Here is a 16,544-nt window from a genome sequence, read left to right as displayed (position 1 = left end):
TCAGGTTCTGTCTGGTAAAATTCTAAATATGACCACAGAGATGGAGCGCAGCTTGAAGGCAGGCTATCACTGCAGTCTAGGCTTATAAAAATGTTCTATAATAAATGCCTGATTACTGCACAGTCTATAAAATATCTGTCCATCTTTACAATTAATCTGTCTTGTCATATGGGCCATCATTGAGGAGGAATCATTGATTGAAATTTTTAAACACTGTTGTTATTATTCAAACCAAGGCATTTTCTAAACCCTTTCTGTGTTCATAACGGAATGTGTTATATGTCCACAGAAATCTGTTTAGGTAACAGTGAAACTGGGTTACCTCTGTTCTGTCAGTACATGGGAGTGTACTTCCCACTTAAGTGCATATGGATGAAAATGCCCGGTTGTAATTGTGTGGCACTTGCTGCCTGTCAGTTCTTTAATTCAGTTGTGTGGCTTTTCTCTTTGACGCCGGGCAGTGCATCAGTCTCCAAACTGCAGTGGCATGGTGTCGTTTGAAACTTGAAATCTTGTAGGACGGCTCCGGTCTTCGGCAGGTCTCTTACAGCTGCGGCATTTCATTGTTCATACAGGTAAAAATAGATTGAGTCCGAGAATAGGATGGCCAAAATTGATTGTAGCCGGGATCAAACGCACGTCTGATGTCTTTGTCAGCTGCTGCAGGTCCGCTCAGCTGTCAGTCATGCTTGTGCCCGCCTCTCGCTGCAAAACAGATGGGAAATTCACAGGCGATTGCCTGCGCTGTGGTGAAACGATCGAACCGTAAACCCATTTTTGTTTTTTTCCCCTCTCTCTCTCCAGCCAAAATGCCCTTTTTGGGATGGGAAACCCCCTGCTGGACATCTCCGCTGTGGTGGACAAGGACTTCCTCGACAAGTGAGTAAGACCCCCCCCCCACCCCCACCCCCCACCGGCATGGTAGACCGTTGCAGCCCTTCAGGGTGGTGGTGTTGGCTCACACGAGCAAAGCCTTTCTGATTGCTGTGGTGGAGGTGTGTAATGAAGCCACTGAGCCAGGGAAACGAAGACAGTCTCCGGTAGCGAGTGTGCCGACGTGCGGGCCACGCACTGAACCCCCTCAGTCCGCATTCGCCATGAAACGGCGCCACCTGCCGCATTCGTCCCTTACATAGTGAAATGCTAGTGGCTGCACTGGCCGCCGTTGATTTATGGATCCCTCTTTGGATGTGCGCTTTTGTTTGCTCAGCGTAGCACCTCATTACTACAGAGCTAGTTATCACTGAGTTACGCATGTATTTAAGGACTCCACAGTTGGTTAGTATTGCACTCCTTTCACATAGTGTGGAAACCTGAGCACAAAGAATGGCTTGTGTGTTAACTGTATATTTCCAAGTAAAGTACGTTTTGGAGGAAGGGGTATGTCACTTCCCTCTGTGGAAGCAGAACTCTGGTTTCATGACTGTTAATAGAATAGGGGGACAGTTTTCTGCGGGGACACAGTGCCGTAAGGGATCGCAAAGGCAGGGTGGGGGTGGGGCGGTGGGGGAGCTGAAGGACTGGAGCATTTCGAGCATGGCTAGGCAAGGGTCAGAGAACAGCAGCTGCCAAGACTCCTCGGCCGTCCTGACGAGCGCTTCGTAACCGAAGTGACGCCCCGGGAAGTACGCCCCTCAGTCACATAGTTTCGGTAATGATTTCCATTCGTCACAGTCAGACATTTGGAGACGTCCGGGGTTGCGGCCTGGGTCAGAGTCCCCCGTTAAAGACAAACTCAGCTTTTTCCTTTGTGCGAGCCAAAAAAAAGCATTTAGATGTAGAAATGTCCTTACTTAAGTACATCAAATTCAGTAACATAACATTAGGCACAAGTATATGAAGTTTTATACGTTATAAGGCAGTTGGAATTTTTGCTTGGGCCGCAGATTTTAAGGTGGTTGGCAGTGGATAGTGTTTGTAAATGTACTCACGTAAAGCTGTTTGCTCGGCCTCGATTAACACTGAAGTCCATTAAACCAATATAGTGTGTTTATTGAAGGAGCCATCTTAGGGCTTTCATCTCAGCTGTTTGTGTGACATACAGGGGACACAAATCAATATCACATGGGACATATTGTTCTGAGTCAGAACATAATTTCCAGGTGTTACATAAACAATTATGTCCTACAAACCCGAATGTATCTGACATTTCACTACCTGTTAGATTACCCCTGAGAATCTTTAGTAGATGCTTTATAAACGGTACTAATGTATTCATTACGGTAGCAGAAAAGCCCCTTCAAGTTAACTTGTTGAATGAAAATAGCTTGAGGTAATTGGGGAAACTAATCAATTTTTAATGCTTTTTAGTTACTGCTCTGTCAGTTTGTTTTACAGTAATCCATATGTCATTGCTAACAGACATTAACATTGTTAGCAGCACATCTGATGCGTCTGTAATGGAAATCATTAACTTGCCATTGGGTCAGTAACCTTTGGCTGGAAATCCAGCTGGATCAGGAGTTGTTCTCTCTCACCCACTGCACTGTGTTACACATTATTCTTGTTCTCATATAGTTTTTCCTCCCTTCTTAATCCGACTGGCACGGCATTGTCCAACACATCAACCGCAAGTTCCTTTTTTAATCTTAATTTGACACTGAATCTTCTGTTTTTGAGTGATTGAAGCTTCGGATGAAAACCACTCATTGTGTGGAATCGCAGTGTTTCTTCACAGAACGGCCTCAGCCACAAGCCCTTCTCTGTATGTACAGCTTATCAGACAGCGCAAACAAAGGCTGATTTTTTCCAGTCAGATGACCCGGCCTGATTGGCGTGATGTTTGACCTCACACCTGCAGAGCACCAGTTCCCCAGCTTCAGTACAAGCTTCCAGCAGGGCCATCTCTGGACAGTGTGTGCCGTTAATGTGCAGTTTGTTTAAACTGGTTGTTCCTTTTCATCTGGAATTGTTACTCCTTGTAGGATTGATATGATTATGATCTGTTTTGTCTTTACCATGTCGTCTGGTCACGCCTAACACTCACCCAGTGGCAGTTTCTCTTTGTGGAAGAATGCGGTACAACTTTGCCTGAAAAACCTGTTGTCGCTGTCACAAGCGCTAAGTGATGAAATGTAAAAACACAATCCTAGAGCCAGGCCTGAAACCCCTAAAAATGTTACCATCACCAGAAACATCGATCCCAGTTCAAGTTTAAATTCATGACTTCCTTTCTCTTCATTCTAAAATCCCTTTTGTACCTACGGTAAAAGCTGAGTTCAGTGCTGAAACGCATCAACAGCCAGTAGCAATTGTGTGTGTAATCAATAACTTCTGCACATGTCCGGCATCTGTCACCTATTCCTAGCTCTGCATCACCGGCAGAGCTCGTGGGACAGCGCGGCCGTCGCCCTGTGCACCGAAACCCACCGAGGATCTGGAGCCGCACCTGAGATGCTCGCTGTCTGTGAGCGCCCGGAAGCCGGCGGGCATCGGGTCGGCCCGTAATCCTGCTCAGATTGGACACATGCTTTTATCAGATTGGGGAGCTGGTCATGTGTGCTGTAAACAGTGGCATTAGAGCGAGAGCCACAGGGCAGGAATGCAAAGCCTGGCTCCGTCTAATCGCATTTTCGCCGCGTTAGCAGGGCTAAACTACCCCCCTCTCTTTTTTTTTTTTTTTTTCTTTCAATTGGCTTTCTTGGTATAATGGGCAGCTTGCAGAAGTGGCAGCTCTTGAGTGTATGATTTGTTATAAATTGGGTTTTTTGCATGCCGAGCAGCTGTACTTGCTGAGTTGTTTATTTTTTGTTTTTGAATGAATGCTCCCTTTTCTACTAAAGGCATTTATATAGTTTTTACTTTTTAAACTCTGACCGGAGAGAGGGTTCATTGAGGTAAAAGTTTTGAGGCCTGGAGACACCCCCTAAAATGGCCGTTCACTCACAACGTTGTCCAAAAGGTCGATAGATTAAATCATTCAACTGGTTTGCTCATACAAGAGCTTAAATATTTCTCTAAGTGTACAAAATCCTAAACTGCTTTGAGGCGGTTCTTCTCTGATTGGACCAAACCTTATCTTCTGTGTGATGCTTCTGGACTGTAGCAATGCGTGTGCGTCCTTATTTGCGTCTGTTTGCTAAGAGGTAATTGCCAAGGTAAACATTAAGGACACGTTGACAAAAGATTCACAGTCATCACTTTAACCTCCCTGTTTGTACACCTGCCTAACATAATTAAAATATGATTTGAATACTGAGAGAGCCTCGTGGCTGAGTTTCTGTGCAGTGGTTCCTGTTTTTGCAAATCTGTGTTACCCAGTCACCTTTGGCATTTCCTTTGGCTCTAGTGAGGCTGCCAGGCAGATATGAACTTAAAATTAACCTCTAAACGTCTGAAGAAATGAACCAGTTGAGTATTGTAAATGGTGTGTTGAAACTTTTTTTTTTTTTTCTTTCTTTTGTTTTAACAGGTATGGACTAAAGCCAAATGACCAGATCTTAGCTGAGGACAAGCACAAAGCACTGTGAGTTTTTAAATGTATAAATTATCTCCTGGACAAAGCTACACATTCCAATAGCTGCTTGGAATGGAATGTTTTCTCTGGAATGTTGTAGTGACCTTTATGCCAATCTCCTGCCACCACAGTGCCATGCTATGTAGCTGCGACTTTCATGTCTCTAATGTAACCTTCTCCACACGGGCAGAGGCTGGTCCATCCAGTTTTGCTCATCTAGAGTAAACAAAAAAAAAAAATCTGATCATAACTAGGTCACTCTCACAACGTTGGTATCAGTAAATTGTGGTGGTTGCGTCCCAGCTGGGTATCAGGTAACACTTCACACGGCTTCCTCACAGCGACATTCCTGTAGCCCTGCAGCTGAACATGAATCTTTTTTTGTTTTTGAAAAATTCTTCCCTGTGACCTTGCCAGGCTTATCTCATCTTAGTAGGCTCATGATACTGTTTAACAGCACCCAATACAGTTCATGCTTGAAAAAAGGGTGGCTGAAAAAGTTTATATAGGAGTCCTTTCCACCCTGAGAAGCTTTGCGCACGTATATCGGATGACCTGTCAGTGTTGGCGGACGGTCGTAACTCTTCCCAGAGCTCGAGGAAAGAAGACCCGGAGTCACCGCCTGTTGGGGCGGCGTCGAACATTTTCAAGCTGGGAAGCTGCACCCTGAAGAATGGAGCGACGGTGGGACACAACTAAGGCCCCAAACACTAGTGTTTGGGGAATCGGCTCTATGTGACCCACGCTTTCGTTAAACTGAATCGTGTATGACGGTACTCATTTCTTGTCACGATAACCGTGGAATGCAAAGAAGTCACACTGGGAGAGGTTGTAGTGCCTAACAGTTGCTTGTGGCTTTTCTTATGGAGCCACAAGCAACTGTTAGACACTGCTTTTAAGCTCCACGTTTCAGTTAACTGGTGTATTCACATCAGCAAAACATCCTGTTCATGCCAAATGGGACGCACAGATAAGCAGACACCTACAGCTGAGCACAGGGGAAAATGAGGCATGAGGCAAGTACAGAATGCATCCTATATTGAGAAAGAAGTGATTGGCTGTCTGCTGCTCATCTTAACCACTGCTGAAATGAACAGTAACTCTCCATTGGGTTCTGTTGCCCTGCACCAGACCAAAAATGGCGCCATAAAAAAAGTCCCTCCTGCCCTGCTCTGCTGTTACAGTAGTAGTAGATCTCACACAAGTGTGCAGGTTGTAACGCGAGTCGGCAGACAATGCGAAACTATGTCAGAGCTTTCTGCCTTGCCCCCTCCCTGTTGCTCATTCCAGGGTGGATAAATGAGCTTGCAGAAGTTTGTTCAGGGCAGATACCGTTGAGGTGAGAAAACAGACCAGACTCCTGCACCGTTGGTATTTCCCCCCCAGCTCTGGCGTGGTTATTATGTAAGCATGGTGCAAGTCTGAACATTCAGCCTGTGTAAACTGAGCACTGCCACACCTTGAAATTACTGTTAATATTCCACATGAAGCTCAACGTTGAAATTAAAGCATGTGGAGAATTAAAATTGTGTGGTGTGAGCGTGCGGCCTTGTGTGGCAGGGTGAATAGTGCTTAGTGTGTCCAACCAATCACTTTCCCTGGGTTTGTTTGGTTTTTTTTTTTTTTCTCCCTCACTGAACAGCCTTCGGAAACAGCAAGACTGTTACAATGAAAGGAAGAGAGTGGTGTGAGTGAGAATGTGCAGAGTTTTAAATGTAGGTGTGTCACATGGGTACTGGGGGAGTCATGGAGACATCATCAAGAGCAGCATGGAAAAATGAGCAGCGGTTTCCTTTCGCTCCGGGTTCGCCTCAGAAAGAGGAAACCGTGCAGTTTCCATTGCTGGCACTAGACATTCAGAGGCATTTTTAAACGTTGGTGCTTGTGGTCAACGGTGGCACACAGCTGAGGTTGTAGTCTCGCACGGCAAAGGCAGGCGGAGGAAACATGGTGCCAAAAAGGAAGTTCAGTCACCGCTAACCGGAAAGTGGTCTCTTCAGTAGGGCTGTTCTGCCCTGGGCCAAAGGGATGCGCTGTCACTGCTCACCCAGCAGAGGGCGCCTCCACTGCCAGCGCTCGCTTGGCTGAGGGTCAGCCAATCCATCTCCAACCTGATGTTCAGTTGCTTAGATTTTCTGTTTGAATTGTGATTGGTTAATATGATGTCACTACATTTTGATTCTTATCAAAGGAAAAACTGCAGTGTACAGAGTGCTGTGTACAGAGTATTATGTTAACGCAATATGTTTCATGTACATTGATTTTCTTCCCCATCAGCTGAAGTAAGTGAGAAGCAAAGATGTATTTTGTTTCCTAACGCGTTTTTTTCCGTGACCCCTGATCTCACAATGGGACATTCTAGTATGAAGGAAACTAGTCTGAAAAGGGGCACATTAAACCATCCACCCACCAAAAAAAAACATAGTCTCCCAAAAGAAACGTGGATATTTGGAAGTCGTCCCAATCAGATTTGAAATATTTTTCTCTCCATTTTGAACATTCAAAAGTGATCATTAGACTGTAGAATGTTTAGATATGGTTGATGTGGACAGTTAAAATTTGACATCTCTGTTCAGTGAGGCCGATTAGATGTGCGTAGGAGAGAGAGGGCGCAGCAGAGCGCAGCCTCTTGGTAGCTGAGCGGGTGTATCCATTTTCCATTGTGCGGTTCCAGAGGAATCAGTGTCTAAACTTGTTTGTTTGCGCATTTAAGTCGGGATGCCTGGTCCTATAGGACGGCGCGCTCTACGCCCTCTTTTCCGAGCTCGAGTCTGTGGGTTTACACAGCTGCGTCACCCTGGGCCCTGCGCCACACTGTGCTCTTGTTCAAAGACGCCCCGGCTCTGAGCAGGCCTGCGCTCATCCGCTAGGCCACAGGAAATATAATTCGAAGCACATGTCGTGGGGCGTGTTTATCAAATTTTCCGAACAATGCAGAATATTACGAGGAGAACCGGTTTTGCTGATTTAATTATGGAAAGGGTTTATCAGGGCGTTGTGACGTTGCGCTGTAAATGGAATATGCTGTGATAGACGGGCAGATTTTTCTCTTAAATGACATAACCCAGGAACAGAAAGGCAGTGTTGTCTGTTTCTTCAGACATTGGACCCCGAGGTGCAGATGAACGCCTCTCGAACCATATGTTCAATAAACGCATCAAATCACAGACTTCAGATATTTATTCATATTTCTTCTGTGAATCGCTCTCCAGGTTTCTCCGAGCGTGCAGTCAGATCCACAAAGCTGGCAGGTCTCGTGGACGAACCCACATGCTTGCAAAAGGGGTTTTCCTTTTATGAAAAGATAAGTTGTTGAATCACTGATGGTTAATCTCGCCTGTGGAGACGTGCCATGCAGACGCGTCCGTTATAACAGGCGGTGGGCGGTTAGTGTTCCTCCACAGAGGGCCTTGTGCTTGATAACGGTGCCATGCTCCGATGACAGCCGACGTTCTGGAACGGTTTGGCAGCCTGTGATTTCAAACAAAACCATTGTAATGACATGGAGCGCAGTGATATGAATGAAGCTTAGTGATAGTGAGGACTTTCGTGTGCTGATTGAAAACAGCAAAAAAAAAACAAAAACAAACATGGAGCGTTTTGCCACGCGATCTCTGCACCGCAGAGAAAAATGCTCATTTTTCACTGACAACTGTGGTGGTGTCAGGTTGTGATTTGATTTTTTTTGTTTTTTTTTATTGGCAACCAGACAGTTGCATTTAATCTGTGACTACTGGTTTATGCAAGTGGAATAACAAAGGATAGGGCCCACACATTGTTGAAATGGCCAAGTAATTTAAATGCTTTAAATTACTAATTACTGATTTGTGTTTTATATTATTGGAATTATTGCATTTTATATTATTTATGATTGACCTTTCTCTGCCCTTCAGCGGGTTACCTACATTGCTTGACAGACACCTCTGGCTTTATAAATGGCTGATTACAGTAGCTTAGCAGACGTTTTTATCTTAAGAGTGGCTTACTCTATTTGCTTGTTATCTGTTTATACAGCTAGATATTTTACTGAGGCAGTTTGGGTTAAGCAACTTGCCCAAGGGTAGGACAGCAGTGGCCCACAGGGGAATTGAACTGTTAATCTCTGGGTTACGAACCCTGCTCCTTACCACTAGGCCACAATGCTATCACTCTGTGATACATACAGTGGCACCTGTAGTGAGCAGATGGTGCATATCACCCTGATTTTGTGGGCACACTTCCGTGGTCATCTGGTAGGTCTCCACTCCCTGCCTCTTGTAAACCCTACTTTGATCAGGCCCACAGGCAGCATTTCAGTCAACCTCCATGGGGGATTTGTAAATATCTCGTTGCTGAGGCTGAAAAGTGCATAAACTTACCATTTGCTGTCCTATGGGGTCCGCTGGTGTGTTCTTAAAGCCTGTTTGAAAGGTGCTTATGCTTTGCTAGTTTAGAGATCCTGCATGTAACCTGTTTTAAAGGAGAACGCACTGGCTTTGAGAGCCTTGAGACAGGATGGCCTATGGCATCTCGGACGAAGAATAGAATCTTTGATATAACCTCTAGGGCTCTAGAGTTCTTCTAGGGCTCTCACTTGAGCAAGTGACATCTTAAAAAGCTGCCAGAAAGCAAGTGTAAAATCATTAACCATACAAAAGCTTAATTTTTAGTTTGCACGGGGTAATCGGAGTATGTCGATCCAAAACACGTTTGCTTTCCTGTTGTGCACTTATTCAACCCAGAGCTCTACCTTCAAAATATCCATTGGCTTTTTGAAAGCTTTGGCTTTTCCTACATGCCTGGGTGGACTATGCCCAATGGCATCTTTTTTTCTGACTGGTGGGAGCAGCCATGTGTGAAAGATCCAGAAAGTAGCACAGCGCCCCCATCACAGACTGGTCATAAGTGGAACTACACGTGACAACTGGTGGACAGGCCCAGCCCTTCTTGTGTAGTTTGGGAAATTCGATCAGACTTCAGCCTCATCTTATGCAGCATTGGGCAAGAGTGTGCTTCTATACTTTATTATCAATAGCAGTTTATGAAAAAAAACATGGCTGTGTTTTTGATCTTTTAAGTTGTGCAGCTGTGTGGCCTCTCTGCCCATACTAGGCCTGTGGGCCATTTCCAGTGTACCCTTTATTGGAGTTGTCACACCCTCTGTGTCACTGACCCTCTGTTTTATTGCCTTGGAGACTGTAAGGTTGCTAAATTTAGAGTGCATTACATGGAAAAGCAGCTTTTCTCTGGGACACTTTTGCATGCAAATGCAGGAGCAGTGTTTTCAGGTTTTTTTAGGTAATTGTTTTCATTTCATGAGAAGATTTCAGGCTGGAAAAATGTGCGTTAAACAGCAGTGGGCTAAAATGTTCCACAGCAGTTTTTAACAAGTAATGGTCAATACTGCCACCTTGTGGCCATTAAAAGCTGACTACAGAGTTCTGTGGAGCATTCTCACTGTGGTGATACAAGATCACAGTCAGTGTGAGATGTTGTAGATTGGTTGTCTAGAAATGGCACTTCATACAAACTAAGTTTAAAAAAAAAAAAAAAAAGAGTCACTCAATGCCAAGATTGCGGTCTCTAATTTTACTTTGAGAAATGCACCTGGGATTGTCATGTGTGAAGATTTCGAGTTCTGCACTTGAGGGGGGGAATCAACTAAAAGCGAAACACTGACTGACGTAGGAAAGCCGGCATGCATTTAGTTTTAACCACAATGTGTAACACCCTCCTTTTGACACGTAATGGCCTGGGGCTTTCCAAAAGAGAGTGTCTGGAGTCCCAGGTTCACATCGGAGGGGTTGCCAGATCCGGCAGGTTTTAATCCAGCTTCAGCTCTGTCCTTTACCCTTTGGGGGGTGCGGGTCCTTGTACACGTAAGCAGTGCTCTGATTACTTTATGGACCGGTGTTCCAAATATTACCAAACACGGCTGGTTTCATGTTCCCACATGATATTTAACCCCCAACAGCTACAGCAAATTGCTGGTTGAAGCTTAAGGTAAGCAGTGTTCCATCTTTTTTCTTATTTTACACTGTCATGCCTCTGGATTTTATTCTTGTGCATTTTTGAGTTGTGCAAAGTTCAGTCAGATTTACTTTGCTTTGAATGATCCACATTTGATTAACATTAATTAATTATAGGTATACAATTAAAAAGGTAATTTTGAATTAAAAAAACATGTCCAAACATGTTTTACTCATACAGTACAATTATTCAAAATTCTGGTCAAAATTACTTTTCATTGTTACGAGGGAATTAAATACAATGGTTACAAGTACAACAGAATTTTCCTGTTTTCTCTTGATAAAATCATCTTTATTTTTATATCCACTGTGTACAACACCTTTTGCTATGATTACTGTAAATATACATTATGCAAATTTAAAACCATTTTAAAAGAAAAATCTGTTTCGTCAAATAACTATGTCAAATTTGTTTCCCCCATGGTGAAGACATGACGATAACTAGACGACATACCTTAAGTATAATGTTAACTATAAGGAAACTTTTTTTTTTTTTTTCCATTTTCTCCAACCAAAACTTTAGAAGAAATGTTCAGTGCTGGATTACTAGACATTAAACACCATGAAGCTTTTGCATGACAGACCTACAGTATCTGTTTAGTTAGATTATACTGTGTCAGAGTGCTGTCACTACGGCTGAGTATGCGCACTGACTGCCATACCAACAAGCCGCTACAACACCGCTACATTACATTAGCTTTTGGCATTGCGGTCAAGCTGCAGGTTTGGTACCCCGTAGACCTGGGTTTGAGGCCGGGTGGGGTGACTGCTCTCGCCCTTTGGCTACGTATGGGGTCAGAGTGGGATGGCTTGCTGTGAGGCCGTCGGGAGCGCGCCCAGTGTGTGAGCCGTATGAGGGACCCCTAGGTTAGGTTGACCCCGGTGTGAGGGACCCTAGAGATGGGTGAAGCACTAGTGAGTGGGACACCCTGGGATGGGAGAAGTACGGTGGGGGAATGCGCAAGATACGCCTTTGTGTATGAAGCGCATGGGCACGCTTCTCGAAGGGGAGGGCAGTGTGACAGTGCTGTCACTATAGCTGACTATGCACGCTGACTGCCATACCAACGAGCCTGGCTCTTTGGCGTTGTGATTTGGTACCCCGTAGACCCAGGTTCGAGGCTGGGTGGGGTGACTGCTCTCACCCTTCGCTACACATACACATGCACACCTTGGAAAAAATAAGCCATTCTTGGTGTTGTTCGCCCATCTCTGCCTGCTCAGTCATGCTGGCTGAAAAAGGCAGAATCTGAGTAATACCCTGTGCTGCTCACAGGTAGTTTTCTAGCATTAGTTTATGTGAATATTTAAAGGGTTTGCAAGATCATCTAAGATTAATATGGTTATTTAGGCATTAAGGAAGGCACAACATGATCAGTAATCAATGCAGCAGTGTTAATTGAAAACAGAGAGAGACGTGTTTGTATAGTTTGTTGGCAAACTATCCAAGTTTCATGCTCTCCTCAGTGGTTTGACAACCTTGTATTTAGTCTAGCTTGCTGTAGCAAAATATGTTCAATTTTGAGGTGTAATTTATGTAGAATTCATAGTTAAATGTTTAGCAAATGGTGTCTTTGGCTTGTAGCTGACAGTTCAAGAACATATTTATGGTGGGAGTTTATGGTGGAGTTTATGATATTTATGGTGTTCAGATTTGAAACTCAAAACATCAGTTTGAGTGTTTGTAAAATGACAGAGAAAATGACACCAAGATGACTGATATGATGGTGGTGGAAAAAAGAGTAAATTCATTATTCTCATTTTGTTAAATGGCAAGTGTTAGAATGTCGATATAGATCAGTTTGACTACTCTTCTCTCTGCCTTCCCTTCAAGGCTAATCTTCAATCTTCTAGATTCAATTCAATCTTCTAGATTTTCTGTATGAATCTGGATTTACCAGTGCTTCAGTTCCCTGTCTCAGTCTCATTCACTGGGCTGGAGCCAAAATCTTTCTGATTGGTCAATGATTGATCACTCTTGCAATTTTTCAGTTTTCCCTTGATTCTATGAATTACAGTGAAGCCCAGTGGAGTTGAATGAATGGAGTATATTTTGGCCTAGGTATGTGAGCTGCACCCTAAATGTCCACCATGTGGCAGCAAAAGCTAATGTAATGTAGCGGTGTTTTTTGTGTTACACTGTCTTTTGCTCTTCTGTCATCCGCATGTATTGACCAGTATCTGTTTCACTGTCTGACTACATGATAACCTGTTATTCATTTACTCTCATACTTTTTGATATGTTTTTGGCCCTCGTAACAGGAAAAGACTGTAATACCTATGTATTTGCACTGTGCCTCCATAGGTACTACTGTGTACCTACATAGTAATTACTGTGTGCATACACACTAGTTATTACACAAGTGTAACTTCAAAAGCCACAAATAGGATTAGATGCTGCACTATATACTGTGTAACAGTATTATGTAATTGTACCCATGTGCCAAGGACCCCAGTACATTGGTTGCAAATTATAAGCATGCGTTACAGCCAGTTAGCGTTAAATGGGACTGGTGTTTTTTTAACTAAAACAGCTCAGGGAAGGTACAAGCACACCATAAAAGGGCATATAAAGGCTTTTATTCTGTAATGCCCGGGCTAGCCCAGGCTCTTGTGATGTCTGCAGACCACTCCTGTTGAGCCTCCCGGTGTGCCAAAGCTGGTCCAGAATGCTGTGGCCCTGCTGCGGCCGAGGCGTCTGCAGTCTCTCATTGCCTCTCTTCACTCCGCTGGCTGCCAATCGCTGCTCGCATCGGGTGTAAAAGCACAGTGCTGGCGTATGATGCAGCCAGAGGAATGCCTCCCCTATACCACACAGTGCTTTATCTGACTCTACAACCCAACCAGATCGTCTCGCTCGGATGCCGTCAGCCTCCTTTACCCACTATGATGGTGCCACATAGGTAAAATGTGTTGCCTGCGCTTGCCAGGAATGTGAAGTCTCCACTGAACTTCGACAGAAAACCCAGCTTTTCAGACTGTTCCTCATGGACCATTAGACCTGCCTCCACCTCCAAAACTACCCTTTTGTTTTAGTAGTTTATATTAACTAAGTAATGCAGTAACTAGTTATGGTTCTTCCATTTGAACTGAGCATTATCTAAGCATTGAACTAGAGTTGCGTTTCTTTTAAACCTGTTTTGTTTCCTGTGCTTACCACTTCTTGTCTGCACGTGATGTGGCTTGCCATAATTGCCTCGTTCACCACTTCGGATAAAAGCATCTGATAAATGAGTAAATGTGAATGTGTAGAAAGCAGATTCTTTTGCACATAATTTAATGTTTATTATGTTACCAGTACCACCATGTGGCCACCAGGGGGGCCCCCTTGAGATCAAGTACTTGGAAGAGTGTGTGCTGAATCAACTCAATTATTTAAGAAGGAGTCACCTGGGCCTAATTGATTGGGAGCCAGTGGGGCAGAACCCTTCTTTGCTGGAGTGTGGCAGCTTAGCGCAGCCAAAGAAGGATTAACCTGAGAACCTGAGCCGGCAGCAGACTCGATGCCTCGGAAGTTTTGTGGATTTTTTTCCGCTCTTTTAATCAGCAGGCACTGGGTCTTTTTTCACTCCAGCCCCCCCCTTCCCCAGATCCCAGTTTGTCTTCCCTCACTGTTTTCACCAGCTGACCACTGCCCTGCTTCAGCAGTCACTCAGGTTTCTGTTTGCCGGAACCCCACGGTTCACTCACTTGTACGACTCGGTTGTTGATTAAGGTTTTATTTTACAGACGATTTTAATTTTGTGGTGTTTCCTGTCGTTTTGTTTCTCCTTACTGTTTTCCCAATGAATCAATAAAAAAGCTTGAAACCCTCCGTTGTCTCCTTGGTGTAAGACAGTAGATGGTGCCTCTGTAATATGTATCAGAGTTGGGGGTCAATTCATTCATAGACAAATCTTCATGGATGAGGATGCTGAAATGGAATTGACCCAAATCTGATAGTACTAGGGTCTTGGTTTTTCTTTGTCAAGGAGTATTTGCAAAGGGACCCCAGGGAGATTTTGTTTAGCTGCACATGCAAAGTAAACAGCCCTTAGAAGGCTGGCTTGCAAGTACTTGGTATGTCAAACTAACACTCACAAGGTTTTTTTTTTCCCCTCCCATAGAACAAGCCTGACTGCCCAAGGTTCTTATAAGTCATTAATAGTTTACACACAGCCATGTTATTACCAGCAAGCAGTTCATTATCTGGCATATTGCTAAGAAACGGGGCCTGTGCCAGTTCAGTTCCCAGGTTGGCTGCTGCTGTTGCACCTTCGGGTCGAGGTGCTTAACATAAATCGCCTCAGTAAACATCCATCTGTATAAACGGATAACTCAGAAATGTTAGCTATGCGGGTGAGAGCGGCTGTTAAGCAAACGTAATGGTATGTAATGTCATTAGCGGTGATTGAGCTCGGCAGCGGAGAGCGGCTTTGTGATCTCGGTGCTGACAGTGCAGGATTAGCGCACCGCTGCCTGCACCATCACGCTGGCCCTGTGTGCTCTAACATTCTCCTCTGTGGCCTTCACCAGTGAGGACATGATCCCTTAAAGGTTATCTTGTTAGCTTGCGGATGTCCTCCTTTGTGCTAAATGCAGATTAGCAGAATTGCCTTTTAATGCACAGAGAGTAGGTAAATTTTTCATCGCGCAGAGGGAACTTGCTGGCGTATGAATAATTTACTCTGGCTTTATTGCCGGAGAGCCATTAGCATTCTGAGTGGGGGGGGGCTCATAGCCGGGGTGCTTGACCTGGGGGGCAGAGTTGAGTTTGTGGTTCATGGTTGGGCTGCACTGTCGATGTGTGTCTGTGTCTGTGTCTGTGTGTGTGTCTGTGTCTGTGTCTGTGTGTGTGTCTGTGTGTGTGTGTGTGTGTGTGTGTCTGTGTGTGTGTGTGTCTGTGTGTGTGTGTGCTCATTCACATATACATGGCTGCTTCCATTTGTATGTGCATGCACGTGCGCTTGTGCCTGCATGTGTGAGATTGTATGTGTACGTGTTCCTGCTCCTGCATGTCTATGGATGTCCAAGTGATCCCTTCCTGACCACACAGTGCAGCTCCTAGTGCTGCATGATCGCTATCTACACCTGCTCCTGTCCCAAGGTTCACTGGGCTACACTCAAGTAAGTGAAGGAGAGCAGTGTACATCCAGCTCTTTAAAGGTCCCCCCCCTCCCCCAATCCCTGGAGATCAAACTCCTATGGTTCCCATTCTTTCCCTATCCAGATATTACCCCTTGTTTTTGTCATGTCCTAGGTCTTTGGCTCCTTTGCAAATAAACCTACTTATTTTTCTAACATGCTGTCCATTTATACAGCTGGTCATGGGCTGGAGCTAGTCAGGTTAAGTACCTTGGCGAACGTGCCACGGTAATGCCTTAACTTGAACCTGCAATATTCCTATTAAAGTCCCGGGTCTGTAGCCACTGCACCCCCCTGTTGCCCTGGCTATCTGTGCTCAAAGTGTCTGCTTCATGCCGTTTTTGTTTTACACCACAGTAATATGAGGCAGTGCCATGGGGACTCCTTTTCTCATCTAAATTATCTGTGGTACATATTATGACATCGTAAATTTATGTGCTGTGAGTTATTGCATAGTAATTTTACTGTGGAAAGCTCTCTGGGAGTGCAAGAAAAACGCGTCATTTCTCCTAACGGCCACTAGGGGACCATCCCAGGGTTCCCCAGTATTTATCTCCATGGCACCCCAATGAAATAATACTGAAGATTAATGTGAGACTGGAACTCTGCTTGTTTTCCTGCAAGAAACAGAATATGTCTTTGTCTCTTGCTGTAAGCCACGCTGTCTCTAATTGGCTTGCCGTTGGCCAAATGGACAGGAGCCAAGCTGTTTTTCTTTCCCCGTCTTTACTGTGGCTTCCACAGACCCATGGATGTTTCCCTTGCTGCATTCTGTTGTGCCAAACTGCACCGAAAAGGATTTTAACAAATATGAGTCGCTGTGATATATCTGAATCTGCTTAATGCTTTCTCACACTTTCTGTTTGGAACCTTAGCTGGGAGGTGGCTGATGCAATCCTGATTTTTGCCCATCCTCAATCTGCATTGAATCACCTTTACAGCCTTGAAACCACCAG

The 16,544-nt window shown here is 44.6% G+C and overlaps 1 protein-coding gene across 1 annotated transcript in view; it reads left to right on the top strand.

Annotated features, from left to right (window-relative positions):
• adka (adenosine kinase a) overlaps positions 1 to 16,544 on the top strand; it is a 135,679-nt gene that overhangs the window by 2,926 nt on the left and 116,209 nt on the right. The window contains exons 2-3 of the mRNA XM_036547129.1: positions 805 to 879; positions 4,412 to 4,465. Coding sequence (XP_036403022.1) covers positions 805 to 879; positions 4,412 to 4,465 — 129 coding nt within the window. The remainder of the gene's footprint in view (positions 1 to 804; positions 880 to 4,411; positions 4,466 to 16,544) is intronic.

Source organism: Megalops cyprinoides, chromosome 15 (assembly GCF_013368585.1).
Source record: "Megalops cyprinoides isolate fMegCyp1 chromosome 15, fMegCyp1.pri, whole genome shotgun sequence".
Classification (NCBI taxonomy): domain Eukaryota; kingdom Metazoa; phylum Chordata; class Actinopteri; order Elopiformes; family Megalopidae; genus Megalops; species Megalops cyprinoides.
This window is presented reverse-complemented; position numbering and strand designations above follow the sequence as displayed.